The sequence below is a fragment of the Hyperolius riggenbachi genome, chromosome 3 (assembly GCF_040937935.1).
Source record: "Hyperolius riggenbachi isolate aHypRig1 chromosome 3, aHypRig1.pri, whole genome shotgun sequence".
In the NCBI taxonomy this organism is placed as follows: domain Eukaryota; kingdom Metazoa; phylum Chordata; class Amphibia; order Anura; family Hyperoliidae; genus Hyperolius; species Hyperolius riggenbachi.
Window position 1 is genome coordinate 85,348,136 of NC_090648.1, and position 27,585 is coordinate 85,375,720.

The 27,585-nt window shown below is 46.0% G+C and overlaps 1 protein-coding gene across 2 annotated transcripts in view; it reads right to left on the reverse strand.

The window, feature by feature from the left end:
- The window catches only part of LOC137562788 (very-long-chain enoyl-CoA reductase), a 73,630-nt gene that overhangs the window by 33,325 nt on the left and 12,720 nt on the right, over positions 1–27,585 (reverse strand). Inside the window, exons 2-3 of one of the 2 annotated variants that reach the window (XM_068274483.1) lie at positions 12,720–12,770; positions 591–642 (exon numbers count right to left, since the gene is read on the reverse strand). In XM_068274483.1, the coding sequence (XP_068130584.1) occupies positions 591–642; positions 12,720–12,770 (103 nt within the window). Of the gene's footprint in view, positions 1–590; positions 643–12,719; positions 13,411–27,585 lie in introns of those variants that run through there. The other variant, XM_068274482.1, reaches the window with a different exon arrangement.

Below are 27,585 nucleotides of genomic sequence, written 5' to 3' on the forward strand. Positions count from 1 at the left end.
GTATCATTTTGCTTGTATATGTATTGTACCTAATGCATGCATCACTGTATGCTGTATGTTACTATTGTGCATCGACTGTGTACTACTACTATTGTACCACCACCGACCCTGCTGTGCAACTCACTCACGTTGTACTTGGCAAAATATATTCTGATGACTTCCTGGTAGGGATGGTCGCGGCTGATTGAGCAGGCGCTGCTCAGCGGCGCGCAACCTTGAAAGAGAACGGGGGGAGTGGTGGGCATGAGGAGAGCCCACTAAACATGCCTGCTCCCACCGGTTTTAATTTTGCGCTAAGGTATCCTTTAACGCCTATAATTTACATTAAACATGATTACTTTGAAAATGAGACTTCTTCAGTTCTGGGCCCAGTGGCAGAAAATGAAGGCTTCCCCCTGGTTACAGCAGGTCATGCTGCAGGTCATACTGCTGCTTTCTATGTGAGTTCTGTAACAGGTGTAACGCGTAACACTGCAAGCTCCATGCTGTCATTTCAATAGCATTAACGCTTTTAATTAGAGCAGGTCTTTATAGGTCACCGCAGCAGCCCTGATACCGGAGGATTAGCAGTACCCATCCCAAATACCTACGAGATTTGTTGAATAAGTTCTTTATGTCTGCAATGGTAGCATTGGGCTCCACCTATAGTACAAGGCAAACAGAAAAACATAGCATTAATAAACATGGAATGGTGTAAACACAGAATGACAAGTTAATTAAACCGCCATTAAACGACATAGGCAGGCAGATAACTGCAAAGGCTATGTGCAGATGGAGGCTGCTATGGGCAGTAGATAAGGCAGGCAGATAACTGCGATGGCTATGTGCAGATGGAGGCTGCTATGGGCAGTAGATAAGGCAGGCAGATAACTGCAATAGCTATGTGCAGATGGAGGCTGCTATGGGCAGTAGATAATACCTGAGGACTACATTTGTACTATGTTACTGAAAACTCTTTTCGCAGCGGATCAGCAGTGAGACCATCCAGTTATGCTAGGTACACACGATACAATTTTATGGCAGATTTACCTGCCAGATGGACTATTTCCAACATGTCTGATCTGAATTTAGAACGACTTTCCGTCCACTTCTATGGAAATCGATCCGAAAATCGATCGAAATTCAGATGGGACATGTTGGAAATATTCGATCTGGCAGGTAAATCTGGCAGAAAAACGTATCGTGTGTAGCTAGCATTACATCACATATGACCCACTGCTGCTGTTCAAAAAGATAACACTGCAAGTGCTTTTACTGTGGGTGCCTCGGCACAAAGTCTAATTTACATTTTTGAATTCTTAAGCATTACAGTGAGAATTAAAAAAAGAAACAGTTCAGTGTAGGAGTGGAGCTGTATACACCTGTATCTCCTTGTGTCACTTCAGTTACCATTTAAAGGTCAACTGAAGCGAGAGGGATATGGAGGCTGCCATATTGGTTTCCTTTTAAGCAATACATATTACCTGGCTGTTCTACTCATTCCTCTGCCTCTAATACATTTAGCCATAGACCCTGAGCAAGCATATTCAGATCAGGTGTTTCTGACATTGTCAGATCTGACAAGATTAGCGGCATGCTTGTTTCTGGTGTGATTCAGACACTCCTGCGACCAAATAGATCAGCAGGACAGCCAGGCAACTAGTATTGTTTGAAAGGAGAGAAATATGGCAGCCTCCATATCACTCTCACATTAGTTGGCCCACTGATGAAAATTGACATAACATATAGGAGTCTGTTCAATAAAAGTTTAGCTCTCCTTTAAAGCAAACCTAAAGTGAAAATAAACTCACTGATGAGGATTCATTTTATGTGTTTTATTAAAACTGCAATGAGCAGCCAAGACTTTTTATTTTTAATAAAATGAATCTCTCCAAAAAGTGAGTTTCCTACTGCAGTGTGCCGTTGGGGCAGCACCATTGCTTACCTACAGAGGGCTGCTCCTGCCCCCCCTCCAGCGTCTGTGTGGAGTGTGCCATGAGCATCTGCAGTGACCGGCAGTTCAAAGATTCCGCCTGTGGAGCGCACTCCTGGCCGCCTCAATTTTTGAACTGCCGGTTGTTGCGGAGACTCGTTGCACTCCACACAGACTGGGGGCTAAAGAAGCAGCCCCATAGGTAAGCAATGGCGATCCCCCAACGGCGCACTACCTTACAGACCTCCCTTATGGGGAGCTTCATTGTATATATTAAACAAAAAATGTCCTGGGTGCTCAATGCACTTTACAAAAAAGATATGGTAGAACTCAGTCTCTTATTTTTATTATCAGTTCAAGTATTTCACTTTAATATTGAGTTCTAAACAGCAGCATGAAAAATTTGCCTCACTGAACTGAAAAACTAACAGAAGTAATGAGCTTTTGAACTTTCCAGCAAGAAAACCTCATTAGAAGCCTTTTCTCAGCCTAATAATTGCCTTTAACCTTCTATTAAATTCAACAAGCTCATTTGCATATCTAACTCCAGTTTTAACACTTGCTGTGCAGAAAAACAAAAAGGTATTTCCAAAAATGTCTTAGTAGGGCTAGTACCATATGTACCTGTATTTATCTCATGTCACTTCAGTTGTTTTCCAATCTAAGGCTTTCCCACCAAGACATTGCGTTTTAGGGGACGTTATAGGTCGCATAACGTGCCCCTAACGCAACGCCTGGTGGTGTTGTAGGAGGACGCTACCAAGAGCCGCGTTATGCAGCTTTTGGTGCGCCTTTTTTATGCTATGGGACGCGGAGACCACGTGATCCGCATCACGTGGTCCCGCCGGCCAATCGCCGCACAGACCGGCCGCTCCAGGAAGTAAACACTGCACTGCAGTAAATATTAATTAGCCATGTGGCTGGCCACGGAGGAGGAGGGGAGACCTCCTCCTCCTCCAACATTACTGAGCATGTGCAAACAGTCTAACACGGCTTAGCCGCGTAATAATGCACAGCATGCAGCACTTTGTTTGAACTTGGGCACTGTGAACAGCCCATTGATTTTTTATTGCTGTGCGGTGGGCTGCATTACAGGCTGCACTACCGTGCACCTGTAAGGTCTTAAAGCAGCCTTAAACTACCTGCTAGAGCACCATATTTAGCAAATGAACAATACTTTTGAAACTGATGGAGAGGAACCAGATGGCCCAATAATGCTTTGGGGGCAGGAAGAAGCCACAAGTAAGTAAAATAAAACTTGTTCCCCATCTTAGTTTTACTACATCAATGCAATGCCAGCTTTTACTTTATGTCTAATAATTAAGTGAACATATCCATGTTTCAGAATCTATACGTTTAAATATGTGGCCCTGGCAAACTGCCAGAAAACACTGGTTTGTTTTATTGCTTTACTTATATAGTTTGTGCTTAGCTGACAATTTAGGAACTTTATTTAGTCCAAATCTGCATAGCACGACTGCCATACTGGTTTGCACGTATAGTGTACAGCGAGCTTAGCCAGCTGCCCCTGAAACGTATGCCTGTAATGTATATCCTGCAGCCAGTACCTGTCGTCCCAAAACATATCTCCCATTACCCACAGCTCCGAGCATGTGTCATGCAAGGGACTCCTGGTCATAGAAACACATGGATTGCAGCACCAAGTCCTCTGCAGGTGTAATCTCATGTTTATAGCATTATTCTGGGCTTTATGGAAGGGAGAAGTGCTTCCCTAACGGACTCTCACCAACAGATCATACTTTGTACATATACACAGGAGCTATTTAACTCACATAGCTGGGATGCTTATGGCTCAACCTGCAGATATGTGAGCAGGACGTGAAGTCAGGTCTGGGAAACACCAAGACAGGCAAAGAAATACGAGAACCGTTGCAATAAAAGTGCAAGTTCAGGGTCATGGGTTTTTTTTCAGTGCATTTTGTGTGGAATAGATCAGAATTTGCAATACACGAGGTCCTGTGCATTGCACATAAACCATTATTGCAATATTCATTTTTTAATGTGGCTTGCAAAGCAGTCTTGTGTGAATGTCAGGTGCAGCTTAGACTAAGGTCCCGTTCACATCATGACGTGCTTCCGTGCGCATTTGGAAGCGCGCATGATGTGCGATACGCAAGAACGGCAGAAGCGCATAGACAGCCCTTCTGACGTTCACATCATAGGCGCTGCGCAGCAGTACAATGTGCTATGATGCGCTATCGTCCTGCTGCATGCGTTCTGTCTGCAAGCACAGCGCTGATCCATTCACTGTAGTGAATGGGATCAGCAGTACGTAGCGACACAGATCGCGTGCGATTGTACGCATTGCGCTCCGAACACACAGTCATCTGTGCGTCATGTGTGAATGAGGCCTTCATAGCAGTCTGAACTGCCTAAACTCTTCCTCAGGGAGGAGCTGTGAGGGGAGAATAGAGCTGACCCCGCCCACCTCCTCTCTAAAGCTGCTGATTTTGGCCCAAATATTTATTCTATAATGGTTTCTTACAGCAGATTGGTCAGGGTGGGTTGATAACAGGTATACATAGGAGGGTGTAAAGGTGCGTACACACCTTTGATGGATGCTGCCCGTCGGGGATTGGGACCCAACCCCCTTTGGCGACATTACTGGGCCTGTGCTGTACAGATGGGAAGTCAGCTGAGTAGCTGTTGACCCACTCTGATGCTATCTAGGGAGGCGGAGGGACAGAGTGGCACCAGCGTGAAGTCACGAGGCGGGCACAAAGTACATTTTATTATGAGAAATCCCAATATTGTTGAGAAAAAAAACTCAGTATTTCCAGTTTCTATATATTCAGTGCAAGGCAAACATTATTTTGCCTTGCATCTATCTTTAAACCGCAGTCCTTTCACTGTATTTCCATCAGAAACCACTAGGTAGGAATTTCAAAACTTGCTGCCAATCACGCATTAGTGCAGGTGTAGAAAATAAGTAGTAGGGACTGCTGCTCTGTGCAGCTATTCACTCCTGCAGCACAGTGGTCAGTCTCATGACAACAGTACCCCCGAGGAGTACATACTACGTGGGTGCCGCTCAGTTAGGTGCAGGGAGAGGTGAATGACTGCTCTCCCTGCTGCCGCTAAACTCCGAGGCGGCACTATTCTCCCTCCAAGTTGTCACAATTCCGAGGGAGATGTAATTTGGGGTCTGGCAGCCGCCAGAGCACAGAATTACCTCTACACGGGGTGCACACCATAGCATTGCTGATATGACGGTATCCAGCTTTCTCAGCGCCATGCGCCAAAATAACCTGCTTCGCTCCAAAGTCCTGTTGTCAGTCACAAAAAAGTGCAATTTAAACTCGTCTGGATGATCAATCCCATGTCCCTTGGCTGACCTAGCCTGTCAGGATAAGCAACGCAATAGATTGTGTCTCCCAGCAAATCACCTAATCCCAGCCAATCCCCCTCCCCCACCCAGTCCAATTCCCACACTAAAGGTGGCCATACACTGGTTGATTTGCCATCAGATCCGACCAACAGATAGATCCCTCTCTGATCGAATCTGATCAGAGAGGGCTCGTATGACTGCCTTTACTGCAAACAGCATGAAACCGATCACAATCTGTGAAGCTGCCGCCCCCTCCCTCCCCCGCATACATTACCTGCTCTGGCCGGCACGAGTCCCCTGGTCTCCGCTGTGTTCTCCTCCGTGCTCGCCTCCTCCGGCTTCACTGAACTTCCAGCCGGGGAAGTTTAAACAGTAGAGGGCGCTCTACTGTTTAAACTTCCTGCCGGGACAGGAAGTTCAGCGAAGCTGGAGGAGCCTTGCTTTCCCCATCCCTTCTCTAGAGGAATCCTCATGGAAGCTCTAGAAATAGATTAAGGGCTCGTTTCCATATGCACGCTTTCAGCCGTGCTTATGGAAACCTGATCGCATGGACATCAGAGTGTGCATAGACTGCACTGTCTGCTGTTTCCACACTACTAAATCACAGCGTATGGTTGCCTGCATTTTGTCCCATTTGAACCCGAGATCCCATTCATTATAATGAATAGGATCGCAAGCTCCACCCCCCAGGGAAATCACGTGCAACACAGAGCCACGTAGCATATGGAAACGAGCACTAAGGCCTGGTTTATTGTACCTGCATGTTAAGCAGCAATGGAAGGTGTACATTTATCACAGATGGTGCTGGATTTACACACTGCTGATAAGGGGCCTCAGCACTTTTGACAGTTTGCAGACAGGTAGTTACTTAGGGACAGTTAAACACAGGTGACTGCCATTAGCTATCCTTGTCATTTATCACCATGATCCATCGCGTCCCACACTATGATGAATAGGAGCGTTGATCTTAATGTATTTACCGTCAAATTTTCTAAGACGCTGCATTTAGCTTCTAACATTGGCTGCATTCACGGTTCCGTACCCCCTAGGGTCTCAAAACACACAACAAACCGACAGGAAACCATGCCAAACTGTTTTCGGCTCAGTAGCACAAAGGCGTTTGATATCAGTAAAAACGAGTCGCCGGCAGTCATCTGTGAGAACCGGCCCTTTTGCAGTAAAACCACATTCAGATTATGGAGACATGTGACATGATAAGATAAACATAGGTACATATAGTTCTAGTCCTAATAAGACATTTGTCTGAGGTCCTGTTCGGATTTCCAGTGTTGCAAGAGTTAAAAAACCAAAAACCTTGAGTTATCTATGCAAATAAGCTTGTCAGCAGCTTGGTTTCCTGAAAAGTAAATAGAAGCCAAAACAGCTGAAAAACAGTGAGACAAGACTTCTGTTAAGGTACGTACGTCAGATTTTTCCAAACGACCGGTCGCCAAGCGGATCCGTCAAAACTAGTCTTATCAGCTGAACGTCTGTTTGTACACACGCCAGATTTGACGTCCAAACAACCAGTTGTTTGGAAAAATCCGACGTGTGTACTCACTTTTAAAGATTGTGAAGAAAGGTTCATTACTTCTCTTTCAGCTCAACAACGCAGAGTTTGGATTCTAAAAAGCAGTGGTGACAGTCTGATGCAATCTTCAAAATTAAGCATTAAACTGAAAATAAAAATCTGACATTCATTTCTAGGTTAGTAATTCATTACCATTGGTAGTACACATTCAATTAAGTATCTCATACATTTATTTTTTCTTCAGGTTTGCTTTAACGTGAACTTGAAGGGAATTAGATACTTACCTATGAAGAGGAAGGATTCTGGAGCCTTCCCGGTACCCTCTCTGTCCCGTTGGTCCAGTGCTGCCCTCATTGAACATTTTTAACCTGCTAGGTCGAATAACTCTTCCAGACTCCCCGAGACTGAGTACTTTGGAAGACAAGTGGATCAGATCAGTACTATGCACATGCAAGTCCGGGGCTTGTGCATCTGCAGAACAGGGGTGGCCATAATTGGAAGCACTAGGGGGGCGCAAGTACTTCCGAAGTCTGCCAAGGAGTACCGAAGACACAGCCAGTCGCATGTACAGGGTGGGCCATTTAGTAGGATGCACCTTAATAAAATGGGAATGGTAGGTGATATTAACTTCATGTTTGTGGCACATTAGTATATGTGAGGAGGAAAACTTCTGAAGATGGGTGGTGACCATGGCAGCCATTTTGAAGTCGGCCATTTTGAATCCAAATTTAGTTTTTTCAATAGGAAGAGGGTCATGTGACACATCAAACTTATTGGGAATTTCACAAGAAAAACAATGGTGTTCTTGGTTTTAACATAACTTTATTCTTTCATGAGTTATTTAAAAGTTTGTGACCACTTATAAAATGTGTTCAATGTGCTGCCCATTGTGTTGGATTGTCAATGCAACCCTCTTCTCCCACTCTTTACACACTGATAGCAACACCGCAGGAGAAATGCTAGCACAGGCTTCCAGTATCCGTAGTTTTAGGTGCTGCACATCTGGTATCTTCACAGCATAGACAATTGCCTTCAGATAACCTCAAAGATAAAAGTCTAAGGGGGTCAGATCATGAGACCTTTAGGGCCATTCAACTTTCCAGGAAACTGTTCATCTAGGAATGCTCGGACCTGACACCCATAATGTGGTGGTGCACCATCTTGCTGGAAAAACTCAGGGAACGTGCCAGCTTCAGGAACAGTTTCCTGGAAAGTGGATTGGTCGATGTGGGCCAGATGAATGGCCCCCAAGGCCTCCCGATCTGACCCCCTTAGACTTACCTTTGGGGTCATCTGAAGGCAATTGTCTATGCTGTGAAGATACGAGATGTGCAGCACCTGAAACTATGGATACTGGAAGCCTGTGCTAGCATTTCCCCTGTGGTGTTGCTATCAGTGTGTGAAGAGTGGGAGAATAGGGTTGCATTGACAATTCAACACAATGGGCAGCACATTGAACACATTTTATGAGTGGTCAAAAACTTGTAAATAACTCATGAAAGAATTAAGTTAAGTTAAAACCAAGCACACCATTGTTTTTCTTGTGAAATTCCCAATAAGTTTGATGTGTCACTTGACCCTCTTCCTATTGAAAAAAACAAAAGTTGGATTCAAAATGGCCAGCTTGAAAATGGTCGCCATGGTCACCACCCATCTTGAAAAGTTTCCCCCCTCACATATACTAATGTGCCACAAACAGGAAGCTAATATCCCCAGCCATTCCCATTTTATTAAGGTGTATGCATATTAATGGCCCACCCTGTACATTCAACTGGAGCCAGTGATGGAACCACAGGACGGCTCTATGGTATCCAGAGCCTTCCCTCTACATAGGTAAGAATCTAAGGTTCGCTTTAAGTTCCAATTACCTGAAACCATTCTTGTTATGCTATTAGCAAAAAGATTCTACATCCTTTTTAACATTATTGTGACAGAGTGGTCACATGTCCAAAATAAAGTGTTAGACCGGTATCACATATAAACAGGAGATACATGTGCTCTTCTGTTTCAGGTACCAGCTATCCTGGTCTGATGGGAGATGTGGCGTAAGCCACCACAGCAACATGGCCACACCCCTGGAGACGTGCATGAGAGCAGGAGAGGGCGGTTATCCGGTTTCTGGGTAGCAAAGGTGACAAAACATCCATTCGTCAGAAGATGAAGAGGCTGAATGGGGATTCCTGTGTGTCACTTCGGCAGGTTTATAAGTGGCTCAGAAAGTTTAAAAGTGCATGTCAACTCTGACGCGGCATCAGTCAGTGTTGACGTCCCAATTTTAAACTAACCGTGCCGAAGCAGCACACTGGAATCCCCGTACTGCCCGCTGCTCATCAGTTGTGCATGTCTCCAAAGGGGCGGCCATTTTGCTGCTCTAAAAAAAAATTGATCCAGAAATTTTCCATAGAATTGTTTTTATGAAAAAAAAAAAAAAAAAAAAAACTGTAAAATCATGTCTGGTCACCTTAAAGTGTACCAGAGCTTAATGTAATAAAGAGATATATACATACCTGGGGCTTCCTCCAGCCCCATCCGCTCGGAGCGCTCCCACGCCGCCGCCCTCTGGGGATGCAGCTTTGGGAACCGGGTCCCATCACTGTGGTCAGTTGGCTCCAGTCTGATGTAAGTGAAGTGCGCTCTTTGCGTATCTCTCCAGCAGCTGCTAGAGAGATACTTAGAGGGCGCACTTCTCGTGCATAGACTGGAGCCGACTGACAGCAGTGATGGGACCCGGTTCCCGAAGCTGCATCCCCAGAGGGCGGCGGCGTGGGAGCGATCCGAGCGGATGGGGCTGGAGGAAGCCCCAGGTATGTATACATCTTATTACATTCAGCTCTAAGGCTTCTTTTACACTGCAAACTGCAATGCGGTTTCGGTGTGATTTTGTTGCAATTTTACTGCCATCTTCACTGGACAAGGAGAAAATGCAGCATGCAGGACTTGGGAAAATCGCATTTCAGCAAAATACCTGCATCCTGGGATTATCCAGCTTTGGCTGAAAACACACATCTGCGTTTTCCGCACACCATGTGTGTATGTGGGAAAACTGTCACTTTTTCCACAGAAGCTAATGTAACTGATAAGAAAAAATGCATTTAAGCGTGCAACAGCCCATTCATTATCATTGGTTCTTAAAGGGGCACTATGGCGAAAAATTGTAACATTTAAAATATGAGCAAACATCTACAAATAAGAGTTTGTTTTTTCCAGAGTAAAATGAGCCATAAATTACTTTTCTCCTATGCTGCTGTCACTTACAGTAGATAGTAGAAATCTGACAGAAGCGACAGGTTTTGGACTAGTCCATCTCTTCATGAGGGATTCTCAGGGATATATTTATTTTCAAAAGCACTTAGTAAATGGCAGTTGCTCTGTCCAACTGCCGAAAAACTGTGTAGGAAGCCGGGAAGCTGGCCAGCATCATTGTTTAAATCATTTTTAGGAACTATCTTTATAAAGAATAAAAGCCTTGCTTATTTGTCTATGTATTTTACATTTTATCGCCTTAGTGCCCCTTTAATAATAACTTAACTTGTGGTAAAGAAACCATGACATCTGTGGACTTGTATCCAATGTAAAATCACTTTCTGAAATTGAAATAACCTCAGACACTGAAAGGTGGCCACTAACGATCCAATTTCTAGTGAAAAATCGTTGGAGCAATCAGATAATTCTGATCGGAAGAAAAATCGTTCACTACACCATCAACGAACCAATCTTTGCTTCCCATCTATCACAACCAACAAGAAAATCCAAATTTTGATTTGACGAAAATTTGATCGTAATCGATTGTGCCCCCAACGGAGATTATTTACAACCAATCCGATCAGAACTTCTGATCGCTTGAACAATTTTTCGCTAAAAATTGGACAGTTAGTGGCCACCTTATGGGCTTATTTCCACTAGGAGCGGCTGTTTTTGATTTGGCCACAGCTCCCATACTGCTGCGTAGCCGCAGCCCGAATCGCTGAGCTGTGTCATGCACAGTTATAGGGAGTTGGCTCTGTGCTGCATAAATCTGCAGCATGCCGTCAGGATTTGCACCACAGTGGGATCTGGACGGCAAGCCACTAAATAGATGAGCAGCGTTTTCCCTCCTCTCTTGCGAGAGAGGAAGCGCTGCAGATTCAGCCCGGATTCGGGTGTAGTGGAAATTGTGATTACATCACTAAACTATCTATTCTCCAGCATTCCAAACTCATGGCTTTGTGAGGCACATGCTCAGCAACTTAAAGGACAACTGTAGGGGAAGGGGGGGTATATGGAGGCTGACATATTTATTTCCCTTTAAGCAATGCCAGTTGCCTGGCAGCCCTGCCTATTTGGCTGCAGTAGTGTTTGCATAACACCAGAAGCAAGCAGGCAGATAATCTTGTCAGATCTGACAATCATGTCAAAAACACCCGATCTGCTGCATGCTTGTTTAGGGGCTATGGCTAAATAGACATTCAACTGGTATTGCTTAAAAGGAAATAAATATGGCAACCTCCACATGCCTCTCACTTCAATTGTCCTAAGCAAAAAGTGAGTGCGTTATGGGGCTGTCCTCTTTACTCCTTTTCAAAGAATGCTAGTTGCCTGGGAGTCATGCTGATCTTTTGGTTAAAGTGTTTTTTGAGTCCACACCAGCCAGACCTCACCCTAGGCCCACGTTTTAGAGCAGTGATGGCTAACCTTGGCACTCCAGCTGTGACAAAACTACAAATCCCATCATGCCTAAGCCTCCCCGAGTTATGCTTAGAGCTGTCAGAGTATTGCAATGCCTCATGGGACTTGTAGTTGTACCACAGCTGGAGTGCCAATGTTAGCCATCACTGTTTTAGAGGCAGAGGCATGGTTTATTAGGCAATAAAGCTGACAGACTCCATATTCCTCTCACTTTAGGGTGCATTTACTTCTTTAATTAAAGGCCAATTACACTTCGATCTGGCAGCTTCATTTTTGATGATCAAATGAAGATGTTGTCTTTTTATATCTTGGAGGAGCACTAATGGTGATAATTTCCATCATCCAAACTCATTGGGAACCACAAAGCCAAGTGAATGAGGTCACCTGTCTCCCAATGGATTCCTCACAGCTGTACAAAAGGAATTTCCTTATGGCCCTGTGAAAGAGGTTAGGAAACTAACATATGGGCCCTTATTTAAAGAGTACCTAAGCTCTGTTTTAATAAGGACTGATGGGGGGGGGGTCGCAGGGCTAAATACTTACCTGATAGATCACAGGTGAGGCTCCACCCCCTCCACAACAGGGCAGTCACGGACATGTTTCTGGAGCTCTTTGGAAACCTCCGCCTCTGTTGCTGCGGCCCACCCCCCAGATCTGTCAGCCACCAATTAGGCAGCGGCTGCTGAGATGGGGCAGACCGCAGCAATGCAGATGGAGGTGGCTGGAGTCTCGGCAGCAATTTTGAAACAAAAATCATCATAACAGCCTATTCTCCAAGGGGGAAGGGGGGTGGAGCAACCACGTGTATGGGAATGACACAACAGATCAGTATTTAACCCTTAAACTCTGCCACACACACACAATACTCCATCATTAAGACAGAGTGCAGCATGACAGTCTCTGTCTTATTTAACTTAGGTAATCTTTTAAATGAAGAGAAGGGAAATTCTGATTCAACTTATGAAAACCAGCCAAAGATGAGATTTCCATTTTTTGGGGGGTAGTTGGCCTTTGATTGGGTTTTCCTTGATAAACATTATTATAACAGCGGTTCGAAAACATTGCATTTCTGTCTGTTTTGAACAGAACATGATCCATCCCTTCCTCTTCAACATCAAACAATTCTGTCCATCAGCACTTCCCCAATTAGTGACCCATCACTTCCTACCCCATCTGTTGTCTTCTCCATTACCGCCCCACCCAATTTCCATTTCAGCACCTTCTCACTCCTCTAAGCTCCCAATCACATGGAGGCCTCTCACCTTGTCCAGGAAGCAGAGCTTCTCCCTCGTCTTGGCGTCCAGGATCTCCACCTCAAAATAAACAGTAGCACGTTTAGCTTTTTTCTTTGCAGGTTTAGAGGATGAACGTTTGGAGGCCGACTGGCCCTCATTTGATCCCTTGGGCCGGCTTATTTCCGAAACAACAGAGTTTATATCCATAGTCAAGCAGCTGTGGTGTATAAATGCACTTGCCGAAAATGTAAAAATGACCTCCCCGTTGAGAGGGCTGTGTACCTTCTATTGAGATATCACTGCTGCTTATGCTTTACTACGAGCCCCCAATCCTTACTCAGATTCTATCGGCTTGTATTCATAGATTTCTTACAACCTCAGCAATCTTTCAGCCCTCTCAGCAGTCTCATGCTTGCTCTTTCAACACAGATGTCTCTCTCGGGAAGCCGTCTCTACAACAGGTGTAGCAATGAAAGACATGCCTGTTTCTTGGCTTTGGCTGATGTGTCAGTCTCTTAGTCAAGTGCTTACATCAAGTCCCTCTCCTTTTCACATGCGGTCTCTTCCTAAGTTTTCAGCTCTGCTGTGAGAATTCAGAGTACTTCATCATCAGTTTGTGTTGCGTATCTCCTCTCCCCCAAATGTCTCTGATTCTCTCTCTCTCTCGCTCGCTCCCTCCTGGCTCTCCAGATGTAATATGAAGCAGAACTCTATATTTATCACTCACTAGGCTATTTCACATCTGTCAGTTTCTACACTTCCCGTGAGACCCCCGCCCGACAAGACCCCACACAGTGACTCCAAGAGCATCCAGGGATTCACAGAATGAGACCACCAAACAAGCCAGGAGCCTGGGCACCATCCCTTAACTTGGGTCCTCTGGAAGTCTCTGCCCTTCACCTAACTTCTCTAACAGCTCTTCCTGCTTAAGTCTCCTGGCTGCTCGATGCCCGGTCTTGGCCCTCCCCCTCTGAGGATGTCTCTCTACACCTCTGTGCCTCACTCCTGGTATTCATTGATCTCAGCAAATATTTGGGCTCTGTCCCAGAACACTAAATATAGGATGCTCCCCCACACGAAACAGAGATGAGACCCCCAGAGAACCTGAGAGAGTGTGTGCACACGCTGCATGTCAGACAAGCCAGAATAAGCCACTCAGGAAAAAGAAAACAGATTTAGGACCATGAAGACTCACCCCACCAGAGACTGTGAGTATACTGAGGGTTTCATTGCACCCATATCCCTGATCATTTATTCATTAACCCTTTCACAGCTTCAAAACATCGAGGTCTCTTTGCCACCTACCATCTTTTGTGCACTACTTGGCAAGGGCTAACCAGACTAAATTAAATATCATGGCAAATCCTGCCGTGGATTAACACCCCACAGCCCTACCTCACTGCTGGAAACTGCCCACCTAGGACAGCTGAAGAGGTCAAGCTTTACTATGTGATAACCCTTACATGCTTGTTTTGTTAATATCAGTGTTAATACAAACTTTGTTTGGCCATGGAGACCTACATCTAACCCTGACGCCACAGTTATTTGTGGCCCAAGCAAATAGACTGTATGTGTGCAAAAATGTAAATCTAGTCATCAAAGGACTGTTGACCTAATGTGAAAGCTTAATTCTAGCTAAAGCCTTCTGGCTTGGTTGCCCATGTAGGCTTCACACATTACAGGTAAGATCTCCTTCCCCCAAGCTACATGCTGTGTTCAAAGCTGGATAGTCCCACCAATCTACAGGTGTTCCAATGATCTCAATACTCTCCTGCTATGTAACATATTGGTGCATTATACATATAATAAAACAAAATAATTATCCTAAACATAAAAGCATTATAAATAAAGCATAATAATGCATAAAATAAAACAAATTATAGTTCCAACACATTAAAAGTCAACCACACATACTCCAATCATGCATGAATAGTCACTGCCCGAGAGTTGGCCAAAATAATCTTGAACAATCGACTCAGCGGGTAAAAGTGTAGGAAGGGCTTGTTATATTATGGAAATGGATTGTGATCAGCATGCACTATGCCAAATCCCCCTCTTTTGTGTCTACAGGAGGAAGATCTGTCAGTTACCAGTTATGTGATCAGAAAGAGGTTCCCATCAAACAGGAGTCAGCTCCCTGGCCTCAAGTTATTGTACTGCATTTACTAAATACAGCTCAACTATGGACTTTCCTCAAAGACTGCTGAATGGACAGTGGAGAGAAGCGGCATACTGATGAAGTCATCACTGTGGTCTCCCGTAAGGCAGGTTCTTTACTCTTTTCTGTTTATCTTGTTGCAAGGGTTTAGGACAAGGCATTGAAATGAATGGAGAGAGCCTTAGCAATGGTATGACCACAAGAGGAATGCACCCATGCCTCCATGCTGTAGTGTAATATGGACTCACCTTATCTTGGTGTAATTTCAGCATCACTTTCCACTTTAGGTACAGCATCCGACATGATTGTATGTTCAGGGAATTTATATACATTTAGGGGTTTTGCTAGTTATTAATGTAGTATCTTTAGATGAAGGGTTTGGGATTAGGGCTACATGGGAGGACGAGAAGAAGAAAAAGGGTAGGGAATGAGGAAGACTAACAGCAGGTTAAAAAAGTGCAGTTTAAAGGGAACATGAAGTAAAAGGGATATGGGGGCTGCCATATTTGTTTCCGTTTAAACAGTACCAGTTACCTGGCAGTGCTGCTGATCATTCTGGCATCAGTAGGGTCTGAGCCACACACCTTAAAGGACAACTGTAGTGAGAGGTATATGGAGACTGCCATATTTACTTCATTTTAAACAATACCAGTTGCCTGGCTGTCCTGCTGATCCTCTGCATCTAACACTTTCAGCCATAGACCCTGAACAAGCATTCAGCAGATCAGGTGTTTCTGACATTATTGTCAGATCTGACAAGACTAGCTGCATGCTTGTTTCTGGCCTGATTCAGACACTACTGCAGCCAAATAGACTGCCAGGAAACTGATAATGCTTAAAAGGAAATTAATATGGCAGCCTCCATATAACTCTCACTACAGTTGTCCTTTAACCTCCCTGGCATTATGATAATTTCTGGATTTAGGGTCACAAAGCTGTGCAATTTTTTCGCAAGCTTTTAGACCCTAAAAACAAGAAAAAAAAAACATACCACAGAGAGATCTGCAGTAACCACTTCATATAACACACTGAGGCACGGGATTACCGCTCTGAGCTGCAGATTTCCATCCCGAGCCTGAAACGGGATTACTGCTAAGGAGATTAAACAGGCATACAAACTAATCTTGTCAGAAATAGGTTATCTGCATGCTTATTCAGGTTCTATAGAAAAGTATTGGAGGCAGAGGATGAGTAGGACAGCCAGGAAACTAGTATTGTTTAAAATTAAATAAATATGTCAGCCTCTATATCTCTCTCACTTGAGGTTGCCTTTAAGTTACTTATAGGGGCTAGATTTAAAACATGAAACTTTTTATACTCAAACTGTGTGTTTAGATTTGTCTGGATTTCACCTTTAGCTCCTGGGAATACTAGCGAATGGGAATGGAGAATACAGATGCAGGGTAATTAGTGCCACTTGTGAACTTAATTAGATTGAAATAGAGCTGCATGGGTGGCATTCTAGTAGTGATATGTTGCAAACACAGCATAAAGCTAAGTGGGCTATCTGACATATTCTGCACAGCTGGGGGAGTGGCTTGTAAAGTGATACCGCCCACAACATGACCAATCTTCCTGGAAAAGAGGCTTCTTGCTTGCCACTGGGAACACAAGAGAAGCAGTGTTGCTGCTCGACCTCCAGTAGGACGGCAGCCAGGGATGCTTTACACAAACATAATGTCACAACAGGTGTTAACAGCGTCTTCACATACTAAGCTACAGAGCGAACAGCAGGAGGTAACCAGCAACTACGGGCTGTGGACCACCAGCATGTTCAGTGAGTACGCAGCAGTGACAGCCTTCAGAAGCATGCTGTTATGTCAGCATGTGCAGTGAGTACTCAGCCTTCAGAGGCACTGTGCTACTCTCTTATACCAGCATGTACACGAGTACTCTGCCTTCAGGGGCACTGTGCTACTCTCTTATACCAGCATGTACAGTGAGTACTCAGCCTTCAGAGGCACTGTGCTACTCTCTTATATCAGCATGTACAGTGAGTACTCAGCCTTCAGGGGCACTGTGCTACTCTCTTATACCAGCATGTACAGTGAGTACTCAGCCTTCAGAGGCACTGTGCTCTCTTATACCAGCATGTACAGTGAGTACTCAGCCTTCAGAGGCACTGTGCTACTCTCTTATATCAGCATGTACAGTGAGGACTCGGCCTTTAGAAGCACTGTGCAGCTCTCTTATACAAGCATGTACAGAGTACTCAGCCTGCAGAGGCACTGTGCTACTCTCTTATACCAGCATGTACACGAGTACTCTGCCTTCAGGGGCACTGTGCTACTCTCTTATACCAGCATGTACAGCGAGTACTCAGCCTGCAGAGGCACTGTGCTACTCTCTTATATCAGCATGTACAGTGAGGACTCAGCCTTTAGAGGCACTGTGCTGCTCTCTTATACAAGCATGTACAGAGTACTCAGCCTGCAGAGGCACTGTGCTACTCTCTTATACCAGCATGTACACGAGTACTCTGCCTTCAGGGGCACTGTGCTACTCTCTTATACCAGCATGTACAGCGAGTACTCAGCCTGCAGAGGCACTGTGCTACTCTCTTATACCAGCATGTACACGAGTACTCTGCCTTCAGGGGCACTGTGCTACTCTCTTATACCAGCATGTACAGCGAGTACTCAGCCTGCAGAGGCACTGTGCTACTCTCTTATACCAGCATGTACACGAGTACTCTGCCTTCAGGGGCACTGTGCTACTCTCTTATACCAGCATGTACAGTGAGGACTCAGCCTTCAGGGGCACTGTGCTACTCTCTTATACCAGCATGTACAGCGAGTACTCTGCCTTCAGGGGCACTGTGCTACTCTCTTATACCAGCATGTACAGCGAGTACTCAGCCTGCAGAGGCACTGTGCTACTCTCTTATACCAGCATGTACACGAGTACTCTGCCTTCAGGGGCACTGTGCTACTCTCTTATACCAGCATGTACAGTGAGGACTCAGCCTTCAGGGGCACTGTGCTACTCTCTTATACCAGCATGTACAGCGAGTACTCTGCCTTCAGGGGCACTGTGCTACTCTCTTATACCAGCATGTACAGTGAGGACTCAGCCTTCAGAGGCACTGTGCTACTCTCATAGATCAGCATGTACAGTGAGTACTCAGCCTTCAGAGACACTGTGCTACTCTCTTATAACAGCATGTACTTTTCACATCAGATTTGTATGTCATGCTCCCTGCTAAAGTATTTTAGCCTAAAATGATTGTTTGTGATTACATAGGCACAATCATTGTACAGACACACTGCACGACCTTTTCTATTCTAGAAGATGGTTAGTGGGAGGAGCCCCAATGCAAGAAATAAGAATAGAAGAATAGAGATCCGCTGACAATTATACAGCTTTGCAGATTGCTGAAAGGGAGGCCAAACTATGTGGTGGGAACATGAATTCTCACACTTATAGTTTCCCCTGAAATGATCATTATTGGTAGTTTGGTGCAAACATTTTGCTTTGTCTGATGCCCTGTTCACAGTGCTCAGTTGCATTGCAGAATAATTATGCATGTCAACTCACTGCCCGTACAATTCTATGGGCCTATTCACAGTTAGGGCTCTTTCCACTACACAGCTGAATCGCAAAATTACAAATCGCTAGTGATTTTTAAATCGCTAGGGTTGCTACTTTATCATACAAATCATGAGAAGTATTTTCCACTATAGTGATTTGATTTGTAAATCGCAAATCGCAATTGCTCGGAGCAATTTTAAGAGGGATAATGCAATGCAAATGAAAAATCGCAATCACTGGCGTTTGTGATTGCGACTGCTAGTGGAAAAGAGCCCTAACGGATTGTGTTATTCTAACTCACTGCATGCAGGCTTTGTATAAAGTCTATGGCCAGTCTCCATTGCAGTTCACAGTCATTATAAGGTGTGAGTTATGCAACTGACCACTGTGAACCTAGCCTTAATCAAATGCCACTTTTGGTAAGACTGATATTTAAAATGTATCTGAGACGAGAAGCTTCCTTAAAGGGAAGGTTCAGGGAGGGTGGTTAAAAAATAAAAATCAATTTCCACTTACCTGGGGCTTCCTCCAGCCCGTGGCAGGCAGGAGGTGCCCTCGCCGCCGCTCCGCAGGCTCCCGGTGGTCTCCGGTGGCCGACCCGACCTGGCCAGGCCGGCTGCCAGGTCGGGCTCTTCTGCGCTCTAAGGCCCGGCACTTCTGCGTCCCACGCCGGCGCGCTGACGTCATCGGACGTCCGCCGGGCTGTATTGCGCAGGCGCAGAACTACTGCGCCTGCGCAGTACAGCCCGGCGGACGTCCGATGACGTCAGCGCGCCGGCGTGGGACACAGAAGTGCCGGGCCTTGGAGCGCAGAAGAGCCCGACCTGGCAGCCGGCCTGGCCAGGTCGGGTCGGCCACCGGAGACCACCGGGAGCCTGCGGAGCGGCGGCGAGGGCACCTCCTGCCTGCCACGGGCTGGAGGAAGCCCCAGGTAAGTGGAAATTGATTTTTATTTTTTAGCCACCCTCCCTGAACCTTCCCTTTAAGGCTACTTGCACACCAAGACGTTGCGTTAGGTGCTACGTTAAGGTCGCATAACGTGCACCTAATGCAACGTATGGTGGTGCGGGAGAGGACGGTAGAGTGAGCCACGTTAGGCGGCTCTATCCGTATGAAGTCTCCCAGAGTGGCGCTGATTGGCCGGCGGGGACCACGTTATGCGGAGCGAGACACTCCGCATCACGTGGTCCCACCGGCCAATCAGCGGCCGCCAGTGCAGTGAATATTAAGTAGCCATGTGCGCGGCTACTGTAGCTGCATCTCCCCGCTTCCTCTCCGCCCCCCACTGCGCATGTGCAAACAGTCTAACGCGGCTATAGCCGCTCTAACGCCGTAGCATGCTGCACTTTCGGCAGAACGTGCAGCGTTACATGTAACGCAACGTGTGCTGTGTGAACAGCCCACTTGTGTTACATTGCTGTGCGTTGGGGGAGCGTTACAGGCGCACTAACGTGCGCCTGTAACGTCTTAGTGTGTAAGCAGCCTAAAGGGAACCTAAATTGAGAAGGATATGGATTTTTCCTTTTAAAATAATACCAGTTGCCTGACTGTCCTGCTGATCCTGTGTCTCTAATACTTTCAGCCACAGCCCCTGATCAAGCATGCAGATCAGGTGTTCTGACTGAAGTCAGACTGGATTAGCTGCATGCTTGTTTCAGGTGTGTGATTCAGCCACCGCTGCAACCAAAGAGATCAGCAGGATGCCAGGCAACTGGTATTACTTTAAAAATCAATATCCCTCTCAGTTAAGATTCCCTTTAAAGTGAATGTTTACCGTTTAAAAAAAGAAAAAGTCAGATACTCACCTAAGGAGAGGGAAGGCTCGGTCCTAATGAGCCTTCCCTCTACTCTCCCGGTGCCCGGGCAGGATCCCCCGTGGCAGTATTCGACCACTTCGGTCAAATACTGCCACTTCCGCATGCCGAAGGGAGCTTTCGGAAGCCTTCGGGAGCACTCGGGCTCCCGATGACGCGGCCGCTCCATACTACGCATGCGCGAGCGCCCTCTATGACGCACTCGCACGTACGTAGTATGGAGCGGCCCGTCTTCGGAAGCCCGAGTGCTCCCGAAGACCTCCGAAGTCCCTGCGACGGCGGACGCGAACGGGGGAGCCAGCGCAGCACCGAGGGCACCGGGAGAGGAGAGGGAAGGCTCATTAGGACCGAGCCTTCCCTCTCCTTAGGTGAGTATCTGACTTTTTCTTTTTTTAAACGGTACCCATTGGCTTTAAGCCCCTTTGAGGCTGCTTGACCCTCGCCGTCTCCCCAGGTGACCCCTGTCACCCGCAATAGTGCCTGAAAGCCTGGCCGAGTCACGCAACTTGTACATAAAATGCATTTTAAACCACTAAGAAAGAAATCACAAAAAAATATTTTTTATAGTTTTTAAATTACTTTTTGGTGAATTTTCAATTGCAAAATTCTGAAAAGTTATTTTAAATAGAAGATAAAAAAATTATCTCCTAGGAGAAAACTTAGGTGGAAAAGTGAATTGCATAAGGGCCCTTTTGTCTTTTAATTGGCTGACTGGCTGTGCTCTGCAGACCAGATTAATTGCAGGAACTGTTTGGAGAGTTGAATCGAATCCAGATCGGACATGTCGGATTGAATTGAATCAATAAATTGAATCGGACAAAAAAAATTGTATAGTGTAGATGGGGCTCAAAGCCTGGAACACACTTTCAATTATGATTGGCCAATCACTGACCAATTTTACCACCAATGTCTAATCTACAGTATTAAACTCAACAAATAGCGTATTCCTGCCTGCAATGTATATCTACCTGAAGAAAATGTATACCTAGAGTGGGCTTTAACCACTTCGCATCCAGACCTTGTTTTCCCCTTATTGACCAGAGCAGTTTTGACGCTTTAGCGGTGTCCCTGTTTAATCACCAATAACTTCATCTGTACTCGTGCTACTTAAATGATCTATACATCGTTTTTTTCAAGACAAACTAAGCTTTCATTGGGGGGTATTTGGTCCCAAATAAAATGTTCCTCTCTATGCATTTTAATGGGAAAAAGGGGGGAAAAAATAAAAAAATGCATCATTTCTCAATTTTGACCAATTTCTGTTTAAAAATAAAAAGTGCGATTGACATAAAAACTGTGCAACCAGTTAAAGTCACCCCAGTATAGATATCCAGATGTGTCCCCAGTATCACCCCCCCCCCCCAGTATAGCCAGATGTGTCCCCAATATCAGCCCCCCAGCATAGCCAGATGTGTCCCCTGTGTTTGCCACCCCCAGAATCGATTGAGATGCACCCCCAAAAATAGTGCCCCTATTTATAGCCAGATGTGTCCCCTGGATCAGGATTACCCCATTATAGTCAGATGTACCCCCAAGATTAGTGCTGCCCCCATTATAACCAAATGTGCCCCCAGTATTAAGTTATGGGCCCCCCAGGTGCCCAGATGTGCAAAATGTGTAAACCCCCCCTCACCTTGGTTACTCAGATGTCCCCCCGTGCATATGCACCCCCCCTTTACATATCCCCCCCCAATAATCCATAGATCCAGATGCACCCCCCCCATTAGGCAGCCCCCTCGGCGCACACATAGTTAAAAAAATGCACAAGCAAGCAGCCACACACCTACCTCGGTCCTGCGACTGTCTTGAAGCCTGATCCTCCGATCACCGCTCTGCAGCCAGCCGCATATTGCCGGTAACCCGGGTCCCGGCTTGATGACGTCATCAAGCCGGGACCCGGATTTCCGGCAATATGCGGCTGACTTCAGAGCGGTGATCGGAGGATCAGGCTTCAAGACAGTCGCAGGACCGAGGTAGGTGGCTGCTTGCTTGTGCTTTTTTTTTTTAACTATTTGTGCGCCGAGGGGGACAGATGAAGGATCGCTGCAGTTCACTACTGCAGTGATCATTCATGGGAGGAGGGTATACTAATTGGCCAAAAGGGAACATGTTCCCTTCCACCAATTAATATTGCAGCTGACAGTGCCGGAGGGTGCGCTCTGAAGCGCACCCGATTGTGCACAGCAGGGCTGCAAGGAGGTCAGTATATCTACGTCACTGTGGCTTGGAGGGTGACACAGCTGACGTAGATATACTGTAGTGGAGGACAAAGTGGTTAAAGGACAACTAAAGTAAGAAGAATATGGAAAATGCCATACTATATTGAGGGTGCCATACTTATCTCCTTTTAAACAATGCCAGTTGCCTGGCAGCCCTGCTGATCTATTTTGCTGCAGTAGTGTCTGCATCACACCAGAAACAAGCATGTCAGCGTGTCAGATCTGACAATAATGTCAGAAACATCTGATCTGCTGCATGCTGGTTCAGGGTCTACTGCTCAAAGTATTAGAGACAGAGGATCAGCAGGGCTGCCAGGCAACTGGTATTGCTTAAAAAGAAATAAATATGGCAGCCTCCATATCCCTCTCACTTCAGTTGTCCTAAAATACACACATGGATAGCTTGGGTTTTATCTGTTGCTAAAGAGCTCTAGGAAGCAACTAAGCCAAGGGTCACTGGCTTTGCGGGGTGTAAAGGATAGCACTGTTATCAATGAACTTTACCCTGTGGTATTACATGATAACGTGGAAAGCCTACAATCCGAAATGTTACAGTGAAGCGTCAGAAATCAGGAGACCTGACCAGAGGCTCAGCCCATCGAGGCACCAGGCCCAATCTTTCTGCAAGTTACGTAATACGGCCAGCACACTGTTACCTCAACAAGATATCAGTCTATGCGCAATCCCAGCCCACGTACTATCCAACCAGTCCTAGAATACCCAGATAGCTTGTGGTGACCCAGGACAGCATAAAGCCCGGTCATAAACTGTCCCAACTGTCTCTTTTGTCTTCTAGAAGCCAATCCCTCTGTCCCTCTTTCTTTCTCATTGCCCTTCTCTTAGGTCTGATATACCTCTAAATGTTATGCCCACCCTTAAAACGGACGTATTGCTAAATTTACGTACAGGGGGAAAAAAAAGTCTGCAGCATAAAATCAGATCTCACATGTGAATCCCCATAGCCATGCATGGAACGTCTGATGCGTTTTCAGAAACATGTCGACACAGTGGAAACGTATATGTCATTTTTAATGCAGATCTATTAAAAAGTCAATGACATGATAAGAATTCCGCTTTCATGAAAATGTAATGCAAATTATACACCGCATGGAATTGTGTAAATCAAATGTTCTTCCTGTCGGCTTTGATAGGCCTACTTTCAACATACAGCTTACATGGAAGTCAGAATAATTAGCGTCTCATAGGTCACAGTGTTCTCCCCAGAATTTTTTTTCCAGCCGGGTGGCATAAAAAAGTAGCCGGGGGGGGGGGGGGGGGGGGGGGGGGGAGGGAGCAACCCGGGAATGCAGGGCCAGCACAGCTCGGCTGATGAGCTGATGGCTTTTATTTCATATGGATGTTATTCCTTGATAGGGGGGTGGCATGCAAAGTATTGAAGATATTGTGCAGGGACTTTATATATTGTAATGATTATCATATTTAGCCCCTACATACTATCTGCAATACCACACCCCCCATGTGCAAAGCAATAATCATGAGCAGGCATTTCACATAAATGCATACCTTAGCCACACAGTGCACAGGCTCCAGTTTCCCTGCTCTGTGTCATTGGGCAGGCAGACTGCTTGTGACACGCTGATCCCGGAGGAGTGCTCTGCAGTCTATACTAGTACAGATGGTCCCCACAGTCCATGCTGATCCCATGACTGTACGAGCCCGCTGGGAAGTGCGAGATCTCGTACGCAGAAAAGCAGAACAGCGGTGGCTTCTCAGGTACGTGCTGACAGCCGGGCGGTGGTTTATTTTACCTGGGCGGGCCGCCCAGCTATTTATCTCTGGGGAGAACACTGGGTCATATCTAGTAAAATGGCAAGATGGGGTTGGCAGTCCTGGCTCCCTCTTTGCTAACTAAGGTGACAATTAGAGGCTATTGGATGACAAAGGTTGGCCCCAAGTGGAAGGGGTCTACTTTTATTGCTGTGTCTAATCTCCTTTTCAGCCATCATGGACTTTAAAGGACTTCACCGACTTGTACAAAAACGTGCAAAGTGGTATTAGTGAAGTCACATTAATGGGTTCCATTCACTAAGGGCTGATCGTAATAAAAATGAGGTTGGTAAAATACAGATTTTTTTTTTTTTTTTCAAATTCACTAAGATTTCCTCACATGCAGTAATTTACTGGAAAATTTGGCTTCGATTCACTAAGCCCCGCTCAGTATGTCTCACCAGCTGTAGAATAGGCAGCCAGCTGAGATTCTTCTCTCTGCACGTCTTTCTTGTGTCAGTTTTGTAAAAGTAAAATGCCACTTGTATCCCTTTATATGTGCTGCAGCCACTAGAGGTCTCAATTCTGTGTATCAGTATAGAGAGCTGCACATCTAAAGGGATACAGAAAAGCCTTTTACAATGTCTCATTCCTCTGCACTAGTAATGTTTTTTTTTCCGTTTTGATGTCCCGCCCGTTAGTGCATCGGATCAATTGGGCGAGAAGCAGAGACCAGGAGGTTCCTCCGATCAGCTGTCTGCCTTGCATACCAGTCTTATCGCATGGTTATTGTTTGTTAAGCAAGTCCAGATAGGTCTTAAAACACCAAACATTTTACTTGCTTTACCGAATGCTCTGATCTTTGTCAATTAACATTGCAAATGGGGGGGGGGGGGGGCTGCGGCGCGACGGATAGCGGCGGCGATCGTCATGCACACGCAGCTAGCAAACTGCTAGCTGCGTGTAGCAAAAAAAATTATGCAAATCGGCCCAGCGGGGCCTGAGCGGTGCCTTCCGGCGGCATAGCCCGTGCTCAGCACGGGCTTACCGCCAAGGAGGTTAGAGGACAACTGAAATGAGAAGAAGAATATGAAGGCTGACATATTTTTTCCTTTTAAACAATACCAGTTGCCTGGCAGCGCTGCTGATCTATTTGGCTGCAGTAGTGTCTGAATCACACCAGAAACAAGCATGCAGCTAGTCTTCTCAGATCTGACAATGTCCAAAACACCTGATCTGCTGCATGCTTGTTCAGGGTCTGTGGTTAAAATTATTGGAGGCAGAGGATCAGCAGGACTGCCAGGCAACTAGTGTTGCTTATAAGGAAATAAATATGGCAGCCTCCATATCACTCTCCTTTCAGTTGTCCTTTAAGGGCCTGTACACAGTATCCAACACTCACTCCCAGTCAAAAATCCTAATCTGATCAAACCAACTGAATCATCCACTGATCTGAAGGTAAATATTCTGCTAACCAATCACAAACCACTTAGAAATGACTATTTAGTAAGTACTTATCCATCCTGCCTCGATTTTGGCTGGTTTTGGTCAGTAAGATACAAATCATTTCAGAACTAAAATTTAGTATGCCCATTCATGCAGCCTAAAAATGGACCAATCGAATGCCACCTTGGCAGGATACAATTGGTCCATTTTCAAGAGGCATGAATTTGCATGAAGTAAAAGGTGCAACCAATCAGGTCTCAGCTGTTTCAGGTAATTATGGCCCATACTCACGGGCAACTGTTTTGGCCTGTCGCCAGCACACGTGAGCATGTGCGCGACAGGCCGGCGACAGCTCGTCGCCAGGTCCCTCCGCATACACACGGCGGAGGGACCTGGCAACTGATGCGGCGGAAGCTGTCGCTGTTGCTCCTCCCCCCGCCGGAAGCCCAATGTATTCTTATCTTGTTGCTGTCGCTAGTCCGCGTACTCACACGAACTAGCGACAGTTGCGGCGGAGTTGCCAGGCGATTGAGCAGTTCAATCGCCTGGCGACATCAGCGACGAGCGGCGGTTCAGGGTGCGCGCCCGTGCAACGCCGCATACTCACGGGCGACCTGTCGCCGCATGTTGCGGCGACAATTGTAGCCTGTGAGTATGGGCCATTAGACTGTGGACTGGTTACTCTGAACTAATGCTCCACTGAGCAAGTTTTCCCAGCACTGGTCTTGATAACTTAATTCCACATGCTCACCCCAACTGCCTCAGTATGGCCACCAGCAACCACTGACAATGTTTCCTCAATGACTGCATTGCAATGACATGCAAGTCTAGTCAAGCAATGAAAGCCTGTATGACTGCATGCAGCAACAGCCTCTGCAGCTGACAACATATAAAACTGCCCATTTCAATGCTCTGATTCAGCTGATACAGAGTATGGATGCACTGGTAATTATGCTGCTGTCAGCAGACTCTTAAAGGACAACTGAAGCGAAAGGGATATAGAGGCTGCTGTATTTATTTCCTTTTAAACAATACTAGTTGCCTGTCTATACCACAGATCCGCCGGAGCAGTGCTTTTCAGCGCTGCTAGATTTGGGCGCAGCCGGCGCCTCCATAGACTATAATAGGAATCACTGCTATTGCAGCGCTCAGTGAGTAACGTCGGCTCGGTCAGAAGACAGAGCTGAGGTTGCTTAAAAAACACAATAATTCGGCCTCCAGCAATCGCTGGAAGCCGAATTATTTCATTCCCCCACTATCCATGGCGGCCTGGAGGGGGAATAGTAATTATAACGGCCCGGACTTGTGCAGAAGCAGGATCAGCCATATACCGGCTGTATCCTGCGCCCAAGTCTACCGGCGCCGATTTCAAATGTACTCTGATCCGCTGCCTCTAATACTTTTAGCCATAGATCCTGAACAAGCATAAAGCAGATCAGCTGTTTCTGACAATGGCCTCTATTTACAATGGCAGTTCGGTAAAATAATTTTGGACGGTAAAATACCTCCTGCGGTATTTTACACTTTTTTTTTTTTTTTTACAAATTCACTAAAGTTTTTCCACATGAGGCAGAAGTTAGGTAATTTACTGAACAAACATGCCTCAATTCACTAAGCACTGGTCAGTAAGTGTCACTTACCAGCCTTCTAGCAGGGCAGCAGGCAGGGAGCTGTGTGTGTGACTCAGAGGTTTTCCAGACTGTGCATACGGTCATCCCTTTAGATGTGCTGCAGCCACCAGGGGGAGCTCTTCTGTATGCTACAATACAGATTTACACATCTAAAGGGATGCAAGAAAGCCCTCAGGACAGTCAGCTTCCTCTGACACCAATACATCATCAAATCAAATCACAGTGAAGAAGCAGGCTGCCTGGCTCTCCCCAAACGCTGTCTGTCAAATCCACAGCACAGAGACAGCATGGGAAGAGCGAGTTATTGGCTGCTGTCAGCTGGAGGAAAATACCAAACACTTTTGCCCGGTAAATGGAATGCAGAAA